Raw genomic sequence first — 22,133 nt, 5'->3', positions numbered from 1 at the left:
CCCCATTGTTTCATGCTAACTAACTAATTCAAGTAATAGTGTATATATATTTAAATGCAAGCAGCGATAGAATGATACAAAAGCATTATATCTTAACGTCATTGTTTCCTGTAAAAAAAACTTAGAATAAAACAATTATAACTAGTCAATAACTTTCTTCACAATCCATTCATCCTATATAACTCCCTGTATAATTGTTTATAAATGTGAGGGCCAAATGTGTTAACATTTCAGCAGTTTTATCAAAAACTGGTGGTACATCATCAATTTAAATATATTTGAATTTGAAAAAAATTGAAACATTGCAGATTCATATTTCAAATATGAAATGAGGTGATTTTATAACAAGACTCACACTTCTTAAAATCCTGGAGAGTTGTGATTTCACTTTGAACCTGACAGAGTGAAGTGCTGAGACTTATTTCTTGTACCATGTTTTTTGCTTCAATACTGCTATTCTGCTTTTTTTCTCTCACAAAACTCTAATATGTATTATTCATGTATTTCCAGTAAAATAAAATCCAAATGGTAACTCCTTATTTTTTTCTCTTTTGAATCAATTTTGTGATCTTGTTCTTCATAGCATACACTGGACTAAAGTTAAAGTAACCTACATAACATTTTGGGAATAAATCAGGCATGTTTTTAGAACAGTTGATTTCAAAACTTCCATCAACTGGTAAACATATTTCCAGAAACAATTATAACAGATGTCACTAGGTTCTTTGTAACCTTTGTTTAAAGTAAGGGCATTTCAAATAGGTTTTATTTACACCAAATATGTAACAAACATATATTTAACTGGAGAATGGTAAAAACAACTGATTTTAAATGCAAATTTCAAATTGTTACAACTTTTTCAACAACAAAAAAATCACATTTAGTCCATTTCTATACAGATAAGATTTATATCTAGAACAATTCTCTGCCAAATGACCTGGTATAATAGGTCATTCATGCTATTAGTTAAGCATACTAAATCATGCATACCAAAAGAGTAGTCATCTGTTTTTACCCTTCTCATTCCAAATTCTGTCATATGGACCTCTAATTCTTGGTCCTGAGGTCGTGACCTTGATGTAGACATGGATGATGCCATTGACTTAGGTCGTGGAGATGCTCTAGTGGAGTTATTCATAAGTTTGGGTGTTGATGTTTTAAATGGAGCACCTCTCTTGGATAAAGCTGAAACAACAGATAGTAAGAATACAGAAAAAATATAAAAAGAAATGAACAAAAGAATATTTGAGAAGTTGATAAACTGAAACCTAAATAAATTCCAAACATTTTTGAAATTTCATGCAATTAATCTTGACCATAAAGGAAAAAACTACAACTTATGAATTTTACACATGACTTGTGGGATAGGCCTCCGTCTGAACTTACAATAGATGAGAATACATTCACCAGAACATTACTGTTAAGGCTTAAAATGTGGTAAAATTATTGAACTTCAATTCTTTAATCTGAGCTACTGCTTACTCCTACTCTTAAATCACCATATTAAGCTTTGAAACTAAACCAGTACATGGTATAAAGAGGACACAAATAACGTCAAATTACATGTATCAAATACAGGTGTTGGTCCATAAACCCTCATTAATTTTTTCCTTGATTCTTCATCTTTCTTTCTCATCCATTCTTTATGTTTTGCTTTTCTCTCCTTTTCAGTTTCATCCATTCTTGATTGTCTGCTATCCATTCTGAAATAATGATAAAATTTTGTCATTTACTTCTGGCTGGTTTTAACTAATAAATAACCAAGCTGTCACTTTAATAAACATATATTGAAATGGAAAATCAGAATTTTGCTGGTTTTTTTTATCCAGTATTTGAATTGCATTAATTTTTCCTATCATACTTCTTTTCAATTAAAAAATACAGCATTAATGTAGCTTATTGAGTTTGAAATAGAGCACTTGCCTTAAAATTCAATTTTAAAATACATGTTGTATGAAGTATTTCAGCTCTGCAAACTTAAATTTTATTCAGTAAAGATTAGACTTCCTAAAGGTGCAATAAAATTGATTAATTAAAACAAAAAAGATTAGACTTCCTATCAAAATCAATTTTATTAAAGATAGTGGGTTATATACTGAGTACCAAGGGAAATGCAACACATCATATTCTCTTTATTATCAAATTTTTTGTTCAAATTATTATACCGGTACTTGGATATCATTTCTTGATGTGGTTCATAAGTGATCTCGTTTCACAGTTTTTTATGTTTGAATGGTTTTACAATTAATTTTTTTGGGGCCCTTTATAACTTGCTGTTCGGTTCAAACAAAAGTTCTGTTACTTTTACCTATAATGGTTTACTTTTACAAATTATGACTTGGACAGAGAGTTGTCTCAGACCACATCTTCTTATTATTTGCTGTAAGAATGTTGTTGATATCTAAAATTATTTATTTTTGAATAGAGTAAAAAATAAATATTTTGAGAATAGCATTTCATTGCCTGATGGTCAATAGTATATAATGTTCAAGTAAGTAAGTCAATACATGCCCAGTTTCTTTAACTAATGCTACTATTTTTGAAAAATTCCATGCTAAACACAACATTATTCTATAAATAGCAGTTAAAGGCATTAATCAAAACATTAAGCTTCACAATATTGGAATAGTTTGGTCTCCAAGCAATTTTTCAATTTATTGTTTTTCCTGCATTATAGCTACCTTAACAAAAGCCAAATAAATTCACTAAAAAATTAATGTAACTACAGAAATACCAAATAAGTTTCTATTTTGTACATTTATTTCTACTTACGCCTCTTGTTCCAAAAGCCATGACTTTTCCCTATTATTACCATATCTATAATTTTTCAGTCTATCCTGACGTTCGCGTCTGAATTCTTCCTCCAGACTACTATTCAAATTTCTAGCACTAGTTACACTTTCATTGGCTTGCTGACGAACACTATCTAACACAGACTCAGTTTTCTCAGCAAGATGAGAAATCTTCTTGTCCAACTTTTCTTGTTCCTCCCTTTCTACTACCTTTAAGATGAAAATAAATGAATTAAATATCAGAATGATGAATTAATAATTTTTTCTATTAAACTCAACAATTTCTTCAATTAACACATTGAACTGGTTATTCATCAATAGATTTAGAAATTCATAGTTTTTAAACATATTTTCATAACCATTTTACTTACATATTTGCTACTGAAACAACCCATCTTTATATTTCGATAGTCAACTATTTAACATTCCAAAGTTTGTGATATTTCACTATAACCTACTATTAGGAAAGTCAACACAAGTGGTTTTTCTTCCTTTGTATAATGGAGAAAGTCAATATTCCTTATTGACCAAGTTCAAAAATTGATTGAGAGGCTGAATTCTGTTTCTGTATTGAAGTTTAATATTTGTAATTTTTTGTTTTACATACTATATTAAAAAGGTTCAAAGGAACCTATATCAACTGTCAAGGCTACAATGTTAAAACAGCAAGTTTTTAACTGCGATGCAAGTTCTCCAAAACAACTTTGAAACTAAGTTCAACCCTTTATGCCATATTTGTTGTCTTATTGTTGCCAAATAGGTCATTTCTGGAATCATGTCTTTCACCGGAAAAGTTCGTCAATTTTGCACGCCTTTATGACATCATTTACCAGATAGAAGGCGCGCCTGTATCCCTGTTCAATCAAAAGTATCCAGCATTTTCATAATTGTCATGCTGTAGGGTAGTATAGAAATAATTAATGTTCCATACATAATCGCGATTGTCGTATGACTGAGGGAGGGTGACCATCCTTTTAGATTTTAATTTCCCAAATATTTGGTGCAGTATAAAATAAAACTTTTTCACCCGATAATTATATTCTGTCCTTTTTCAAATATATATTAAATGCTAAATGAAACACCTTAACAGAGAGTCAAGTTAAAACACTTTATATCTCATAAAATGTTTTACAAAAATTTAATAACTTTTTATTGAAATCAATCATATGCATTAGGGGCCTAAGATACCAGTAATTAGTTAAATTAAACACACAGATTTTTAGTATTTGCCAAAACGTAAGTTTTTCATCATTACAATTGTTTGTATGCACCAGTACATAATAACTATAAACCAAATAATACTTAAGTATGTTAAAGAAGATGTGTTATTATTGCCAAGTGACCAAATGACTCATAAATTAACAACTATAGGTCATTGTACGCCTTCAACTGAATGAGCAGCCCATACCGCATAGTCAGCTAAAAAGGCCTCGAAATGACAAATGTAAAACAACTCAAATGAAAAAACAAAGGGCCTAATTTATGTACATAATAATGAACAGAAAACAAATATGTAACATTGCAACAAAAGACAAACTGCATTACAGGCTCCCGACTTGACACAGGGCCTTCCTAAATTCACCATCAAAACATACATGTTTACCTAAGATAAAAATTATCTCTATGTAATGTCAGTCTACTTAAATTCACTAAATTATTAGAAAAGTTTATTACATAAAAAAATCAAGGAAGTGTTAGCTAAAGTAAATACTGGTTATTTTAAAAAGAAAAACCATCCACATCATACAATATACTAAAGAAAAGGAACAGTACATAAATCCATTTACAGTATTTTTCTACTGTCAATATAATACCTACCGGTATACAAACTAGACAGGTGAAATTACATATAGAGATTGAGAGCTTTTTAAATGACACTTCATGCAACTTTATCAGTTTGAAGGGTTTGGTAAAATATCAAATAATTTAATCTGGTTTCGATAACAGAGCATAAAGTTCTCATTGTTTTTCAACCATATAAGAAAGAATAAATAGAAATAAAAAAAAACAGAAGAGCGTGATGGATAGCTCTACAAGTGGATGTTTAAATTTCCTTATATTTATAAAAATAATGACCGTTAACTTATTTATTTTCAAAAGTTCATTCACAAAGCTTTCCCCTAGTAAAACTATTGTAGCATATTCTTCTCAAGACGAATTCCAAAGTATTTACCTCTTGTTTCTCATTCTGTTTTATTATATGATCAATTCTACTTTCTACAGTTTTCTTAGCATTTGTTGCAGACTTTTCCAACTTTTGGTGATATTCCTGAAAAACAAAAGATAGTTAAAAGTAATGCTGTTCAAAGTCTTGGGTCAGTCTATCTCCAAGGTAAACTTTAAAAAGTAACAGTCACAATATAACTTGCCATTGAATGAGTCGTCATAACCATACCTGTCAACTGACCCGTCATTGAAATAACGCGGGAATTCCGAAAATGACCCGATTTCACCCGTATTTCTTAGCCTTGAGATTAATTTCATAAGTAATATTCCTTTGAAATACCGGCAAATTCGTAATTCTTCCATGAACAGGAAGTTCATCTAGCTATGTCAACTGTCAAATTAAGTGACCCATTAAGTGCATGGCTTCACTTGACAGCTTTGGTGTCAAACGCACTGTTAATTTACACCAATTACCTTAGCTTTAGGTCATAAATAATTTGCACCATTGGTTTACAAACTGAACTAGAGTTACTTCCCCTTATTTGTCACCATTCAAAATTATTCCTTATATTTACGTTTTATGGGTGAAAAAGATTAAATCATAAAAAATATAAAATTCAAATACATATTGAAAAATAACTTTTCATTATTTTTATACCTTTATACAATTTTTTTTTAAAAGTTGAAAATTATTTTTTACATTTATACTTCCTTTAACTGTATTACTATATTTTATCATAGTCTAATTTCCTTGTTAAATGAAAAATATTGTGGTTAAAGGCTATATAGTCAATAGTCTCAAACATTTTAAAAGAATTACATTAAAAGTGTTTGATGAATGTAGTATTTTTTCTCAAAAAGTAAAGCACATAAGACTGAGTTACACAAATTTATATAAATCTTTAAAAGTTAATGAGATAATATTTAATTAGATTTAAAATGACTTAACAAAGTGAACATGCATTGATGTTTTGGTATCTTTGATATACATTATAAGAAAATGTACCATAAATACTGAAATTTAGCTCGAAAAAAGTTTGTACGTGTTATGACCTCAGATTTGATTCTTCAATGCAGGTCATGACCTGCATTTTCATCGTCACAGGTTGACAGGTATGCATAACACATTCATATTTTATGGTAAGGTGCATAGTGTCTTAATAAATAAAAGATGAAATGCTAAACACATGCTTTAGCCAAAGATCAGTCAACACAGTATTTCTCAGCAGTATCTTGATACCTCAATACACATATCTTGGCAGTATGGTATCTGCAAAACAAGTTCATGTATAATTTAGCAGTATTTGTCGGACCAGTAAATACACAAACCTAAGCAGTATCTATGAGACCAGTCATTACATGTTAGCAGTATCTCTCTGAGACCAATAAATACACACACCTTAGTTATATCTTTGAGACCAGTCATTACATATTAGCAAAATCCCTGAGACCAGTCATTACATGTTAGCAGTACCGTATAGTGGATTATTTCGCGGGCGTAAAGTTTAGTGATTTTCATTGAATAAGGTATAGGAAATATTTTGGTGGTTATTATTTTGGCGGATTCAAAACTTGTATCATAGCTTTGCATGTGCACTTTTAAATTGGTGGAATTTATTTTGGCGATTTTGTTCTTTCTGCGAAAATAAGCCGCTGTACGGTATCTATGAGCAAGGTCAATACACAAACTTTACCTTTATCTTGGAGACCAGTCATTACATATGAGCAGTATCTATGAGACCAGTCATTACACATAACCTACCAGTCACTTTATAAATCAAATAGCAGCACCTCTTAAACCAGTAAGTATAAATAAATTAGCAGTATCTCTAGGTGAATATAATTACCTTAGCAGTATCTCTGAGACCAGTTCTGTCATCTTCGTAGTAATGGGAAACAAATCTTAATTGATCTGAAATAAAATGTATGAAACAGAACTGTACAATCACATGGGTCAGAAAATACTACAAGGAACTTATTCAAAGTATTTTAAATTTACAGATAAATAAAAATTATTGACAATACAGAAAATTTATTATTTCATTTCATAGCAAATAATACTATTAGAAACTTTTGGACATTTACATTCAATTAAACAAAAGATTTATTCTTGAAACCACTGCATATCCCCTTTATATTATAATGCCTTGTTATTTTCCAAAATCTGCTAATGATTATTATCAAGCTGTAACAATCAAATTATTCAGTTAAGAGATGTGCAAAGTCTAGTATGTATAACCAAGTGTCTAGAATGTTATATACATAGTATGTTAACTTTTACACATGGACAAGAATTATAAGGATTTATACAAAGGTACAAACATAAGGGAAAAAGGGGGAAAACATGATAAAACAAACACAAGAAAAGTTAATGTTTCAACAGTAAGGATTACAATGTAATAATAAACAAAGGATTTCTAGGGGAAAATCTTCAATCTTCAAACTGATACCTCTTTGTGAATAATTGTAATTAGAATATGCTGTAACAGACGACTTAAATGACCTACAGGTCATAGTTGTACTACGGTCATCTACAAAACAAACATGTATAAGAATCCAGAATACAGATCATGAAGTCAAAGATTCAAAACAGAGGAGATCAGATATATGATTTTACATAAGGAGATTTTTTTTTTTAATTTTGATACAGTAAAAACACTAAAATGCCCTCCAAATCAGATTCTTACTACAGATAATAAGAATTAGAAATTTGATGTGTTCCTTGAAAATGAGGTCAAGGTCAGCTGAATCCTGCTAGACAGACAATTACACTTGTAATTATTCCACACACCAAATATAGTTAACTGAGAAATCAGCATGATCAAAAAGATATTGGAGACCAATGAACCATAAAAATAAGGTTATGGTCAAGGTCAGATAAACCCTGCTAAAACAGAAATGTTCACTTTACCATCATTCTATACACCAATTATAGTAAACCTACTGCTAATAGTATCTGACAAACATACCTAATCATGAAAACTTAACATTGACCAATCAACCATAAAACCGAAGTGGTGCAACTAAATAGTTTTTTTTCCAAAATATAACTTGCATTTAAATTTGTAATAGTGATTTGTATGTAGCATTTTCTGAAAATAAAATAATTAATTTGCATTTTTGTCAATGGTTCTTGTTGTTCAACAATAGTTATATTTAATGCATGCAATTAAACAATAATTTCTAAATAAACAGAATGGAAGTGCTGTTACTCAAGAAAGAAGTAGCTGTCTCAGAACATACATTATAAAATCCTCTGTTGTAAATAATATTTCATATCTTCCTTTAGAACAGATAGACCAGACAATTCATAAGAGATAAATAATAAAATTTGATAGTTGTCCTTCTATCATGGTAATTAAGCAGATAAAATGTGCTGACTTTATCTATGTGAGAAGCAATGATTTACGTAACTTTTTTCATGCTAAGAATAATTAATTTTTTTTACAAGCTGTAGACAGTGTATGTATAATACTTACCCTGCAAGTATCCATCCCAATCATCAAGCACCTGTGAATCCAGATCTAATTCATTGTCATAGTTTGATGTGTTATTGTAAACATTCATCATCTTACTGAACAACACAATATCATGCATTGGTCCGGTATAGATTTGTGCACGTTTCAATTGATGTAACTGTCGTACAAATGTTCTCTCTGTCTGATAGCGTCTCACACTTTCTTGTATAGAATTTGATTTTCGAGTTATTGGTCTTTGTGGAGTTTCTAACCTAGAATATCCTAATGGCAACATTCTGGCTACTCCACCTTTAGATGGCATTCTCTGAGAAGAACGAGACATTTCTTGCTGTCTTTTTCTACTTAATTCTTTTTCTCTCAACACTTGTTCCCTATTATCTGGTCTCTTTGACCCTATTCGTACCGATCCTGGATAAGGTTTTACTCTCCGCCCAAAATATGGATCATCAATAAATTCGTCTTCTGAATCTAAAGGTGACGGTATATCCCTCTCATCTGATCGTCTATTCCTTTTATCTTTATCTGCTAAAAGACCAGGCTGAATTCTACCATCTGTGCCTACTTTGGAATATCTTCTTAAATCAGCAGGTTTTTCATCAGATTCCCTATCAGTACTCCTAGATCTTGAACGTTCACGAGCTTTCCTACGAGCTTCAGCTGCAGCAATGGCAGCTTCTGTTGTTTCGTGTGCACCCTCGGGAAATTCAAACTCTTCGTTATCTGTAGATCTTGACCTAGACCTTTGTCTATATTTAACAGGAGAATCACGTCTAGACCTTTCAGATTCACTGGCTGTGGCTGAATCTACAAATGCACTTTTAGGTACAATATGAACTCTTTTGTCTTTTTCTTGCTTCTTTTTATATTGCTCGCTGTCTAGTTCATCAGCTTGTTTCTTTTTATTATCCTCACTATCGGATTCTTCACTTAAATTATTTTCACTTTCCTCAGTTTGTCTCTTTTTATCCCTCTGATCTTGTTCTTGTTTCCTTTTTCTTTCCTGACTTTCTATTTCATCACGAAGTTTCTTTTTGTCCTTTTCGTCCTTTTCTTGTTTCTTTTTACTTTCTTCAATTTGTTTCCTTTTACTTTCCTCAATTTGTTTCTTTTTATTTTCCTCAATTTGTTTCTTTTTACTTTCCTCAAGTTGTTTCTTTTTATCCTTCTGACCTTTATCTACATTGGATTTTTCTTTTTGTTTAGGTTCACGTAGATCTGGTGAGGTAGAAGGTGGTGGAATATCAAGTTCTTCTCTATCTGTTTCCTTTTTTCTCTCTTTCCCCTGATCTGCAGATTTTACATTGTCCTTCCCTTTACCCTGATCTTTTCCCTTTTGTTTGTCCTTATCTTTTTCCTTCTCTTTATCCCTGTCAGATTTTTTCTTGTCTTCTTCTGTTGCTACAATAACAGCTGCAGAAACAGCAGCAACTTCAGCATCAGTTAAATCTGGCTTTTGTTTTCCACTTTTTTCCCTGTCTTCCTTCTTTGGTTTTTGGTTTTTACCTCTTTCGTCGTTATCACCTTGTTCTGCTTTTATTTTCTCTTGTAAAGCTTTTAATTCTTCATCTGATAAGTCTTTTTTCTTTCCTTTTGTTTCCTGATCTTCTTTCTTGGGTGATTTTTCTTTGGCTGCTTCCTTTTGTTCAGCCTCTTTTTGTTTTCTTTCTCTCTCGTCCAGATCACCTTGACCAGCCTGGATTTTTCTTCTTGCTTCCTCTAATTCTTCCTCTGTCAAATCTTTTTTCTTGTCTTTATCTTTTGTCTCGTTATCCTTTTTCTGTTGTTCCCCTTCAGTTTTCTTTCCTTCTATTTCCTTTATTGGCTTTCTTTTTATATCTCTTTCATCAACTTCACTTTCGCCAGCTTTTATCTTCTCCTGAAGTTCTCGTAGTTCCTCATCAGTCAAATCCTTTTTCTCTCCTTTTCCTTCCTGATCTGTTTCAGCTTTCTCCTTTTCACTTTCTTTCTGATCCTCTTTCCCCTTTTCGTCTTTCTCTTTCTTTTTCTGTTTGCCTACTGGAACAATCACTAATTTTTCTTTTTCTCTTTCCTTTTCAACCTTTTCTTTCTTCTTTCCTTTGTCTTTTTTCTTGTCTACCTCAGATTTTTGTTTCTTCTTGTCTTCCTCAGTGTCCTGGTTTTTCTTGTCTTCTTCGTCTTTTTCCTTTTCAGCTTCTTCCTCAGCTTTTTTATTGTCGTCCGGCTCAGTCTCCTCAGGAGTGGTTTCTAAAGTAGGTTGACTTTTCCTTGAGTTACCAGATTTTGTGTCCCTCTTTTTGCCTTTAGCTATGAGTATATTGTCTATATCACCCCCAGTAACTCCTCCTTTAGATTTTATATATTCAGCGATTTCATTATTGCCTTTGATTATTGCAGCATCATATGGTGTGTAGGATTTGTCCTGAAAATAGAATGAATCTTCATATCAAATAACATCATGACATTTATATGATATTCATTTAAAATAAATTGTCATAAAACAGTGCTTCTATTTCCCTTTTCTACCTTTTGTTTTGGTGCAAATTTCACTAAGAGCTTTAAAAGTCTTAAGATTAATGTATATTAAATTTTAAAATGCATTTGATATGAATAGTCTGAACAAAATTCAGAAGGATTTGAACATGTTCTTGAGATCAATTAGTAACACAAAATATATAACATCAAACTAGCAGTTATAATGAAGTCATCATAAAACATTATAAACATCAGTTATGTGCATGCACACAAAATAAAAGATTGATGTTAAAGGGGCACTAGCTACGATATTTATAAAAAAATAAAGTATGATTTTTTTTTAGATCAATCATTAATCAAATTGGAATAATGAAATAATAATTTGCTTTTAGCAATCAATTTCCTTTAATTTTGTTGAAATAAGCGATTAAACATAATTTTTGACTGATTCACTTGCAAGTGAAAACGTCATCATCATTCTAACCGGTATTCATGTGAACTTCAAGTTAACCCCTAGCTAGAGATTGACAACGCATGCATTGTACGTGTACCTGTTATTTAAAGAAAAAGAATGTCAACAATGAAAGTGAAACTACGGTAAATCATTTGATTACTAGTTCGATGCACATAAAATCATTCTTATATGGTTAAAAACAATGAGAAACATCTATTTTTAATCTATAAAATAAAATCAAACAGACCTATAAAAATGCAATTGCACGTGTTGGTTTAATCTATTCGTATCTTTATTTTTGTTTACATCGCTTATATGGTCATCTGAGGTCAAATCGATAGTTAATTAGATGGCGTCTGGACTAAAATACACACGAAACGAACCTATATATTATCTACCCCATGCTCTGTAAACTGTTTATTTTAGACTTTTGATAGTTTGGATAAATGTTTTACATTGTTATAAACCAAATATGAGAATTTGAGTCAAATCGGTTACAATGAATTTGACAGCTAGTGCCCCTTTAAACATGAGAAGATAGATATCCTATTATCTGCATCAGTCTTGTTTTGTAGAGGAGATATAACAAAAAAGATGGAACTAATAATTTCAACTATATAACTTTTCTTAAGCTTGCAGTTTTTTTGTTGAATAACATAGCAGATTGACAGAAAAAAGGCAAATATATCTGTCTATCCAATACTTGTTTACAAAATATATATAGATTATCAAATTATCATCAATTTCAAGCAACAGCTAAGTCTGATAAACATCACCATTGCCCACAATTAATTCAATTAATTAGCAAACTGCATCTACACTATTTATTTCTTATTTCAACATCTACCATTATATTTTGAAAAATAATAAAGCAACAAAAAATATATGCTGAATTTTAGAAAAAGGAACTATTTCAGATACCATATATGAATATATTATTTAATCTTGCTAAGCAGTATGCACACCTCTAATAATTGAAATTGACATTAATTAATTTTTTTTTAACCTGCTGGTTACTATTATCATTACATCAAAATATATCAAAATTAATAGATCTTTTGTCTTGTGTAAATCAAATTATCAACTATACATACACATACCTTCCAAGTGTTTTCAAATCAATTGCCAAGATCTACTGCCCAAAATAATTTGAGATACGGTCGTCACAATAAAGACACCAATTACAGAGTATTTTTTATCCGGGACAAAGACGTGTTTGTCTACCGAAATGTCTTAGATAATCTAGGTATGGGGTATATAATAGGTCGTACTTTTAAATGCTAGGAACAAACAGCCCTTTAAGAACATTGGATCACTATTTTCAAATCTATTGTCGATGAAATTGGATATAAAATAAAGAATATTTTAATAACATCTTAATTTATATTTGTAAACAATTAATACTATGTATCAGAAAAGGAAAATTTGGTCACTGAGAAAATGATCTTAAATGTTTACCCTATCACCTTTCAAAGTGTATATAATATATTCTAAAGTCGGGGTTGAAGGGGGTAACATTTCAACAAATGTAATTGAAGGTATCAATGGTACTTTTGTTAAACTTATAGATGAATTAATTATATGTTCCTTGTTAAATTGATATGGTGTGTTATAATCAACTTTTTCACTGGCTTTCAAAATAACAATATTAAATATAAAATTTGAAGTAGCATTTAACATGAAAAATGATAATGTAATTGATTTATTTAAGTTAATATAAAATCTATTTTCTATTCAAATAGACAAATAAATAAAGTCTACCATATCACATTTTAATGTCTTCATTGAATTACACATGGTCTTGGAAACCAAAATTTCCATTCTGCTCTAAAAAGTTGAGAATGTTTTATTATACAATTTATCAAATGTACTTCAGTTGCTGTTATCTCTATCAAACTTTGCAATATAACTTAGAACTTAAAGTAGTACAAATTCACCCCCTCCAATATCATATCAATATACACCTGTTAACATAAATGGAAAAGTTATTTGCTGTAAACAACCCTCAATATAAACTTGAGTAGATGTGGTATGATTTCTAATGAGACACATATCTGCCAGACAACACAGAATGGGGACATAAACTAGAGGCTCTCAAGAGCCTGTGTCGCTCACCTGTTACTGTGTTTACTGATGTCGGCCATCTTGGTTGGTAGACAGGGTCATTAGACACTTTTTTTTAAATAGATACCCTAGTAATGATATTGGCCAAGTTTGGATAAATTTGGCCCATCGTTTTAGAAAAGAAGATTTTTGTACAAGTTACAAAAATGACAAAAAGTTGTTCAATATTGACTATAAAGGGCAATAACTCCTTTAGGGGTCCTCTGCAAATTTTGGTCATGTTGACTTATTTGTAATTCTTACTTTGCTGAACATTATTGCTGTTTACAGTTTATCCCTATCTATAATAGTATTCAAGATAATAACCAAAAACTGCAAAATTTCCTTAAAATTACCAATTTTAGGGTAGCAACCCAACAACAGGTTGTCAGATTCATCTGAAAATTTGTGAGGGGATAGATCTTATTCTGATGAACATTTAAATCTTGAAAGATTTGCACTAAATGTCTTAGTTTCAAAGATATAAAGCAAAAACTACATTTTACCACTATGTTCTAATTTTATTTAGCCATGTCGGCCATTTTGTTTGGTAGGTACACATTTTTTAAACTAGAAACCACAATGATGAGTGTTGCCAAGTTTGGTTAAATTTGGCCCAGTAGTTTCGGAGCAGAAGATTTTAATACAAGTTACACAAGAGTGCACACGCTGAAATGTCTCGCCTTCTATACTAATCATTGATATTATGTTGATAGTCCTAAGTATAAAGCTTTATTACAACTGTCTCATAAACTTAACATTAACCAAGATAACTAAACAAAGACCAATCAACCATGAAAATGAGGTCAAGGTCAGATAAACCATTCCAGGCAGACATGTACAGCTAACAATGCTTCTATACAACATATATAGTTGACCTATTACTTATAGTTTAAGAAAAATAGACCAAAACACAAAAAAATTAACACTGTGCAATGAACCGTGAAAATGAGGTCATGGTCAAAAGAAACCTGCGCTACTGACATAAAGATCATAAAATATTTCCATACACCAAATATAGTTGACCTATGGCATATAGTATTAGATAAATAGACCAAAACTCAAAAACTTAACTTTGACCACTGAATAGATATAGGAAGATGTGGTGTGAACCATGAAAATGAGGTCAAGGTCACATGACATCTGCCCGCTAGACATGTACACCTTACAATCATTCCATACAACAAATATAGTAGACCTATTGCATACAGTATGAAAAAAACAGATCAAAACACAAAAATTTAACTATAACCACTGAACCATGAAAATGAGGTCAAGGTCACATGACATCTGCCCGCTAGACATGTACACCTTACAATCATTCCATACAACAAATATAGTAGACCTATTGCATATAGTATGAAAAAAACAGATCAAAACACAAAAATTTAACTATAACCACTGAACCATGAAAATGAGGTCAAGGTCACATGACATCTGCCCGCTAGACATGTACACCTTACAATCATTCCATACAACAAATACAGTAGACCTATTGCATATAGTATGAAAAAAACAGACCAAAACACAAAAATTTAACTATAACCACTGAACCATGAAAATGAGGTCAAGGTCAGATGACACCTGCCAGTTGGACATGTACACCTTACAGTCCTTCAATACACCAAATATACAAGCCCTATTGCTTATAGTATCTGAGATATGGACTTGACCACCAAAACTTAACCTTGTTCACTGATCCATGAAATGAGGTCGAGGTCAAGTGAAAACTGTCTGACAGACATGAGGACCTTGCAAGGTACGCACATATCAAATATAGTTATCCTATTACTTATAATAAGAGAGAATTCAACATTACAAAAAATCTGAACTTTTTTTTCAAGTGGTCACTGAACCATGAAAATGAGGTCAAGGACATTGGACATGTGACTGACGGAAACTTCGTAACATGAAGCATCTATATACAAAGTATGAAGCATCCAGGTCTTCCACCTTCTAAAATATAAAGCTTTTAAGAAGTTAGCTAACACCGCCGCCGTAGCCGCCGCCGCCGCCGGATCACTATCCCTATGTCGAGCTTTCTGCAACAAAAGTTGCAGGCTCGACAAAAAAATGACAAAAAGTTGTTAAAAATGGACTATAAAGGGCAATAACTCCTTAAGGGGTTGACTGACAATTTTGGTCATGTTGACTTATTTGTAGGTCTTACTTTGCTGAACATTATTGCTGTTTACAGTTTATCTCTATCTATGATAGTATTCAAGATAATAACCAAAAACTGCAAAATTTTCTTAAAATTACCAATTCAAGGGCAGCAACCTAACAACAGGTTCTCCGATTCGTCTGAAAATTGTAGGGCAGATAAATCTTGACCTCATCAACAATTTTACCCCTGTCAGATTTGCTCTAAATGCTTTGGTTTCTAAGATATAAGCCAAAATATACATTTTACCCCTGTGTTCTATTTTTAGCCATGGCTGCCATCTTGGTTGGATGGCCGGGTAATCGGACACATTTTTTAAACTAGATACCTGAAGGATGAATGTGACCAAGTTTGGTTAAATTTGGCCCAGTAGTTTCAGAGGAGAAGATTTTTGTAAAAGTTTACAGACGACAGACGCCGGACGACGGACGCCAAGTGATGAGAAAAGCTCACTTGACCTTTCAGGTCAGGTGAGCTAAAAACATAACATGTATTACTTCCTACCATGAGCTTAATCCATAATGTAATCCCAATGTTATCGGTTACCTTATAAAAATGTTGCTTCATTACTACACACAAAATAAGTTTCAAACTGACTTAATCAAGCTAGGAATCCAAATAATGTGGCATAAATACAAAAAAAAATTGCTTTGGAAAAAAAGTTCATTATGACCATCTATTGTTAGCTTGAGACCAGTAACAAAACATGTTGCAAATCATTTGAATTTCTAGCCAATCAAGGCCTATTATAAACTTCAATTAAAATGTGTTCATCAGCATCAAACTCAGTATGATATGGTTAATATTCATCTTGCATATCTATTTTGTCAAAGTCAATGAAGAATTGTACTTGTGAAGGTATTTAAAAGGCAAGTTCTACATTATATATAGTTCCTTCCTAGAGCCATACTTTATATATATAGTTCATAGAGCCATACTTTCTCAATAAAATTTCAACCAGCACTGGTTATACATATTTAATAATGAACAAGCCATCACTCCTAGAAACTGTTCCAAACTTTAGATTTATGTGATTATTGAAGTCATTGAAGTCTTGATTCAGGGAAACTCTTCGTTGATCTAGCCATGCTGATCACTTTAGCTACTTAAGTTTCTACCTAATTTATATAGTTTTTTTTTAGATATTATGCAAAAAAATCTTAAAAACTGTCTTCAAATAGAAAAACTCCAATAAAGGGCCATCAGATGATTTCAACGATGTTTGACTTAAATGCAGATCCTGTCTGCTAGTCATTTTTGCTTACCAGTATACAAGTTTTTATCAAATTATTGTAGTTGTTCAGATAATAGCCAAAAAAGCAAAAAATCGTAAAAAATTGTAATCGTAATTAAAGGGTAATAACTTCAATAAGGGGTGTCAGATCATTTCATCCATGTTGACTTATTTGTGGTTCTTGTCTTGCTGACAATTTTTGCTTATTTAAGTTCCCCTGCCACATTTGGCAGTTTATTCCTATTTTTGTCTATTTATAAAAGTTTAATCTTGAAAACTTTTTGAGTTAGTCAGACAAAACATGAACCCTATTTGAAACAGATGAATGGATGAACAGACATGCACAGGCAAGGGTGCAACAAAATGCTCCACTCCAAATCTTTTATTTTAGACATATGTAACCATGGTTTGTTTAAGTGACTGATGTAAAAATTCAAAAAAAAACCAAGTGCATTCAAAACACAGGGGCTAAAACATCAACAAGGATTAATTAGCCTTGAAACTTATATATTTTATAGATAAAATCTTGACAATTAGTTCAAAATATTTCAATGTTCTTTATTCTAAATAAATTTATCAGTCAATCATAATCTAGTATTAACATCATTCAAATAAGTCAATGCCAATTTTATAATGACAGAAGAATCAAAATACAATGTAAATGTATTGAGGTGTTTAAATGAAGTGTATGGCCCATAAAAGCTATTTTCTTATGTCCTTACAATACTGCTATAAAGATAATTTGTCTATTGACATATGGAATAGAGGTTTTATAAAACCACTCAATAGATTGTTGACTGACATGTAGGTACTACAGCTCAAATATTATTTGTCAGGATTGTGTTAGGAATATTTCAACTTTGGAATAAATATAAATAACATTCTGTTAAAATTGTGACACAGTGTATGAATATATTGGTCACATAATACTTATTAAATCGCTTATCTTAATCTCACTCTAAACAAAATCTCAAATGTTTAATTCATCATGTGAGCATTTCCAAATTAGAAACTAGAAATGTTAAATGCATACATTCAGAGTGAAATTTAGTCATATAAAAATTGAACCTTTGATGTTGTGAATTACATTTTATCTGTAAAGTTCATCAATGATAATGAGTAATATAAAATAATAAGATGTGGTATGGTCACAAACGAAAGCCCCTAAATGATAAAATGTGAAACAATTCAACTTGAAAAAACAACAATTTATGTCAAAACAATTTATGAAACACACAAGTTCGACAGACAGCAACCAACTGCAACCACTGAAGAACAAATTCCTGACTTGAGGCAGTCACAAAGAGAATGATTATATTGGTCAATTAATTCTCAGTCTGACTATATCTCTCATCTTAAAAAGACTATTTTCCATATATATTATATAAAATTAAGGACATAACCACAAGTTTCAAGGGAGAAAATATACAGCACATCATTTTTAGTTTTGTTTTCTCAAAGTATGATGTTAAAAATGATTTTCAATGTTTAAGACATAACACGTTGGTTACAAAAAAAGACCTTTATTGCACTTATTGTGTTATAAGACAAGTATAACCAGGTACAAAAATCAAAGACTGATGATGTAACAAAAACATATTGAATTTCTCAGTTATCTGTACTACACACCCTGACATAAGTGTCATAACAGCACAATTAGCTTTGTTTCATTTCTGCCCTGAATTTTGTTTTTTTGTAATTAAACCTGTTGGTATGAACATTTTGGTAAAGTTTTGTAACAAGATACCATAAGGATGATTGTGACCATTTCTATTTCAAGCAAGCGGATGTTCAAATGGAACTTCAAAGTTAACAAAAGATCACAAAATGTAAACAATTTAACAACAGCCTGATTTATGCAAAAAACAATAAACAAAAAAACAATTACAGCATATAGCATCCCACAACAGCAACTGGATATACTGGTTCCTTACTTGGGACATGTTCATTAAGAATATGAGGAGGTAAAATACTTTATAAGCACTCAAACCCCAATCTTTCTATCCTGGAACAGTGGTGTAAAAGAGGGACGAAAGATACCAGAGGGACAGTCTAACTCATAAATCAAAAATAAACTGACAATGCCATGGCTAAAAATGAAAACTAAAGAATAAGCAACACGAACCTGCACAACATAAGAACAGACTGTAATGATAAGTAAGAAAGGGCTCAACTTGTCAAATTGGCACCAAGCAAATGATCATTTGACAGATATCCAATAGAAGATAAACATTCTAAGAGTATCTGCATGTTCTGAAAAATGTTTCAAACACACAAATTTACCATATCACAAAAGTAACACTCAGTAATCTTCCAACAGATTTTAGGTAAAGACGTTAAAGGTAGTCTGATTGCTGTTATGAATGAATATCTCATATAACTCCTATTATAAGGAAAATATCCACATTATTCTAAGAAATCATACTAAGATTTTACCTACCTACAAATAGTATTGAAAGACAAACTTAAACAGGCCTTTCATACTCAAAGGGAGTTAACTCTAGTAATGAATCATGATAAATATAGTAATTTAAAAGATAATTTTTTTCCTATTTACTGTTTTCTTCTTTGTATTCAATTTTGGAAGCATGATAAAATAAAAACTCTAATCAAAACAACTAGTTTATTAGTTGCCTGTACTGATTAAATAACTTGTGTAATAAAGCTTCATTACACTTTGGACCAATTTAACTATAAAGTTTTAAATATTATTCAATCATACAAACAGATAATATTTATTCAAATGTTCAAATTTTTAAAAGCAAAATGCTTTCAATGGGATTCCATCAGAATCCAGACTTTCTTCTGATCTGGTAAAATTTTGCACACAACTTTGGCTCAATGAACCAAAAATAAAAATTGACAAAAATAATTAATTCATTTCTTTTGTTTTCTGAAATATAACTGATTGAATTCTTTCTAAATAGCTGTACATTTTTGTAGCAAACTGGTGTCCATATAATTGTTTTAATTATATTACACATGTATATTTATTCACATGCATGTTTAACCCCGTCACATTTTTGCGCATGTCCCAAGTCAGAAGCCTCTGGCCTTTGTTAGTCTTGTATTATTTTTAATTTTAGTTTCTTGTGTATAATTTGGAGTTTAGTACGGCGTTCATTATCACTGAACTAGTATAAATATTTGTTTAGGAGCCAGCTGAAGGACGCCTCCGGGTGAGGGAATTTCTTGCTGCATTGAAGACCTATTGGTGACCTTCTGCTGTTGTCTATTCTATGGTCGGGTTGTTGTCTCTTTGACACATTCCCCATTTCCATTCTCAATTTTAATATGTATCAAAAACATATGAGACAGATAAATGCATCCTATTTTTTTATTTTCATTCATGGTTCAAATAGTTATAGTTGTATGCAAAATCTAAGTGTTGATGAAAAGACAACACTGGAATCTAGGATCACTACGTCTACCCTTTCGCCTCTTTTGATGCATAAAAGACAAAAAATAAACTAGCTTTGTACATCTACAGTAAAGTTAAACAACAAAACAAGAAAAAGAAAGTGAAGTTAAAGATTAACAAAAATCAAATTCTGTTTATACAAAATATTACAACATTATATTGACCATGCATACAAACCTCTGTCTCCCCATCTTTGTTTGTCTGTTTGTATAAAAATAAACTTTAAAAAGAACTGGAAACAATGTATAGCAAAATTTATATTTTTAAGTTTGGATGTTTTTGACGAAAGCAAAGCAGGAAAAGAACTCAGACACACCAAATTTATAAACTGCTATTTTCAATGTTTTAAATATGACAACATGCATAATTTTCCAAATTATTAAAAAAGAAATGTAGTTGCACAGGTGTTCAAATTAAGCAGGTATTTTAGAGGTAGGAATATCTCAATTGACAAAAAAAAAGTATATATGAATTTTTTTTCTATAAATTAAGCCATTAGTTTTTTCATTTTAATTTTTAATGTTTGCTGAGAGTGACCTGTAATTGCAAATATCTACTTAAAACAGTGTCTAAAATACTGCAGCTTCCATTGTGTAGATTTTGTTAATATTCATGACAAAGATAAGAAATCCCCCCCCCCCCCCAAAAAAAAAAAAAACCCCAAAAAAACCCACAAAAAATAAGTTCAGATTTTCTGATAATCAAATTCATCATTGATTTGCAAAGTGGAAACAAATTGGATTGTAATTTGATTGTTAAATTGCAAATGCTGAAATCAAAATGACAATGCTTTTAAACTGTAAACTGTGGAAACTTTCATACAAATTTGAAGAGGATTAAAGAAATTATCATGACGCTATCCAACTGTCAGAGTATTCACAGAAGGATTGGAATGAAATGTGATACCCTCCACAAGTTAATTGTGTTTGGCTGATTCATGCTGTTGCTTACTAACTAAATTCAAAATTGACAAATCAAGCATTGTTATTGTCATTGACTATTATAAGTGTGTTACCTTATTTTTCATAAGAGCATTTTTATCAGCATCACTGTCCAGCAGTAGTTTACATAATTGCAGGTTATTGACTATGGCAGCAATATGTAGACAGGTACGTCCAGCATCGTTAGCTATATTTACAGCTTCTGGTGAGTTCTTCCATTTTAATAAATACTTCACCACATCTGCAAAAATAACAACCACTCAATTAGATAACTGTTAAGCAAAAAAAGAGATGATGCTTTCAATAAAATAAAATAAAAATTATTTATTCAAGATATTCTTCATTCAATAAGATTATCAAAAGTATTTTACATTATATTATGTCAAGCATAATAAAGCACTTTTTGTAATTCTTATAAATTCATTTTAAATTGTCTTACATCTCATACAAAAACATATTATTATTTTTGCAATTATCTCCCCTTGACCATACAGGATATAGAAACAAAATTGTTAACATTGTAATGTGTTTCTGAATTGAGTTTATGCAATATTAGCTTTTAGCTTTGCAAAAAATAAGAAATAGTGATCTCTGAAAGCTTTTCTTGCTAGGAAATCAAACTTAGTATTCTTAGACTTTCCTAATTAATATGTTTAGATCCTTAGATGACGGTCAATATTCAGTGTTTTGCAGTATATTTGTAGGACTCAAATCTATGGCGGGTTCCAAATCTATGGCAGATTCCTAATCTATGGCAAATGTGACGTTATAAACGTAAAACAAATCAAATCTGTGTCAGATTTTTGTTTACTCCAAATATATGGCAGATTCTTTTCATAACGTCACAATTGAAAAACGCCATATTACATAGTCGCCGCCGCTTATGATGGCGGAACCCAAAGATTTCAACACCATCCCGCACAGA

The 22,133-nt window shown here is 31.1% G+C and overlaps 1 protein-coding gene across 27 annotated transcripts in view; it reads right to left on the bottom strand.

Moving 5' to 3' along the window:
* Positions 1 to 22,133, bottom strand: part of LOC139517636 (myb-like protein X) — a 65,928-nt gene that overhangs the window by 12,532 nt on the left and 31,263 nt on the right. For 8 of the 27 annotated variants that reach the window (XM_071308889.1, XM_071308880.1, XM_071308884.1 and 5 more), the window contains 9 exons: positions 21,283 to 21,449; positions 20,445 to 20,468; positions 8,438 to 10,838; positions 7,409 to 7,489; positions 6,806 to 6,870; positions 4,966 to 5,061; positions 2,773 to 3,002; positions 1,564 to 1,703; positions 991 to 1,185 (listed from right to left, as the gene is read on the bottom strand). In XM_071308889.1, the coding sequence (XP_071164990.1) occupies positions 991 to 1,185; positions 1,564 to 1,703; positions 2,773 to 3,002; positions 4,966 to 5,061; positions 6,806 to 6,870; positions 7,409 to 7,489; positions 8,438 to 10,838; positions 20,445 to 20,468; positions 21,283 to 21,449 (3,399 nt within the window). The remainder of the gene's footprint in view (positions 1 to 990; positions 1,186 to 1,563; positions 1,704 to 2,772; positions 3,003 to 4,965; positions 5,062 to 6,805; positions 6,871 to 7,408; positions 7,490 to 8,437; positions 10,839 to 20,444; positions 20,469 to 21,282; positions 21,450 to 22,133) is intronic. The other 19 variants (XR_011663172.1, XM_071308891.1, XM_071308895.1 and 16 more) reach the window with 5 other exon arrangements.

This window comes from Mytilus edulis, chromosome 3, assembly GCF_963676685.1.
Source record: "Mytilus edulis chromosome 3, xbMytEdul2.2, whole genome shotgun sequence".
Classification (NCBI taxonomy): Eukaryota; Metazoa; Mollusca; class Bivalvia; order Mytilida; family Mytilidae; genus Mytilus; species Mytilus edulis.
Note: the sequence above shows the minus strand (reverse complement) of the source record. Positions and strands in the feature narration are given on the sequence as shown.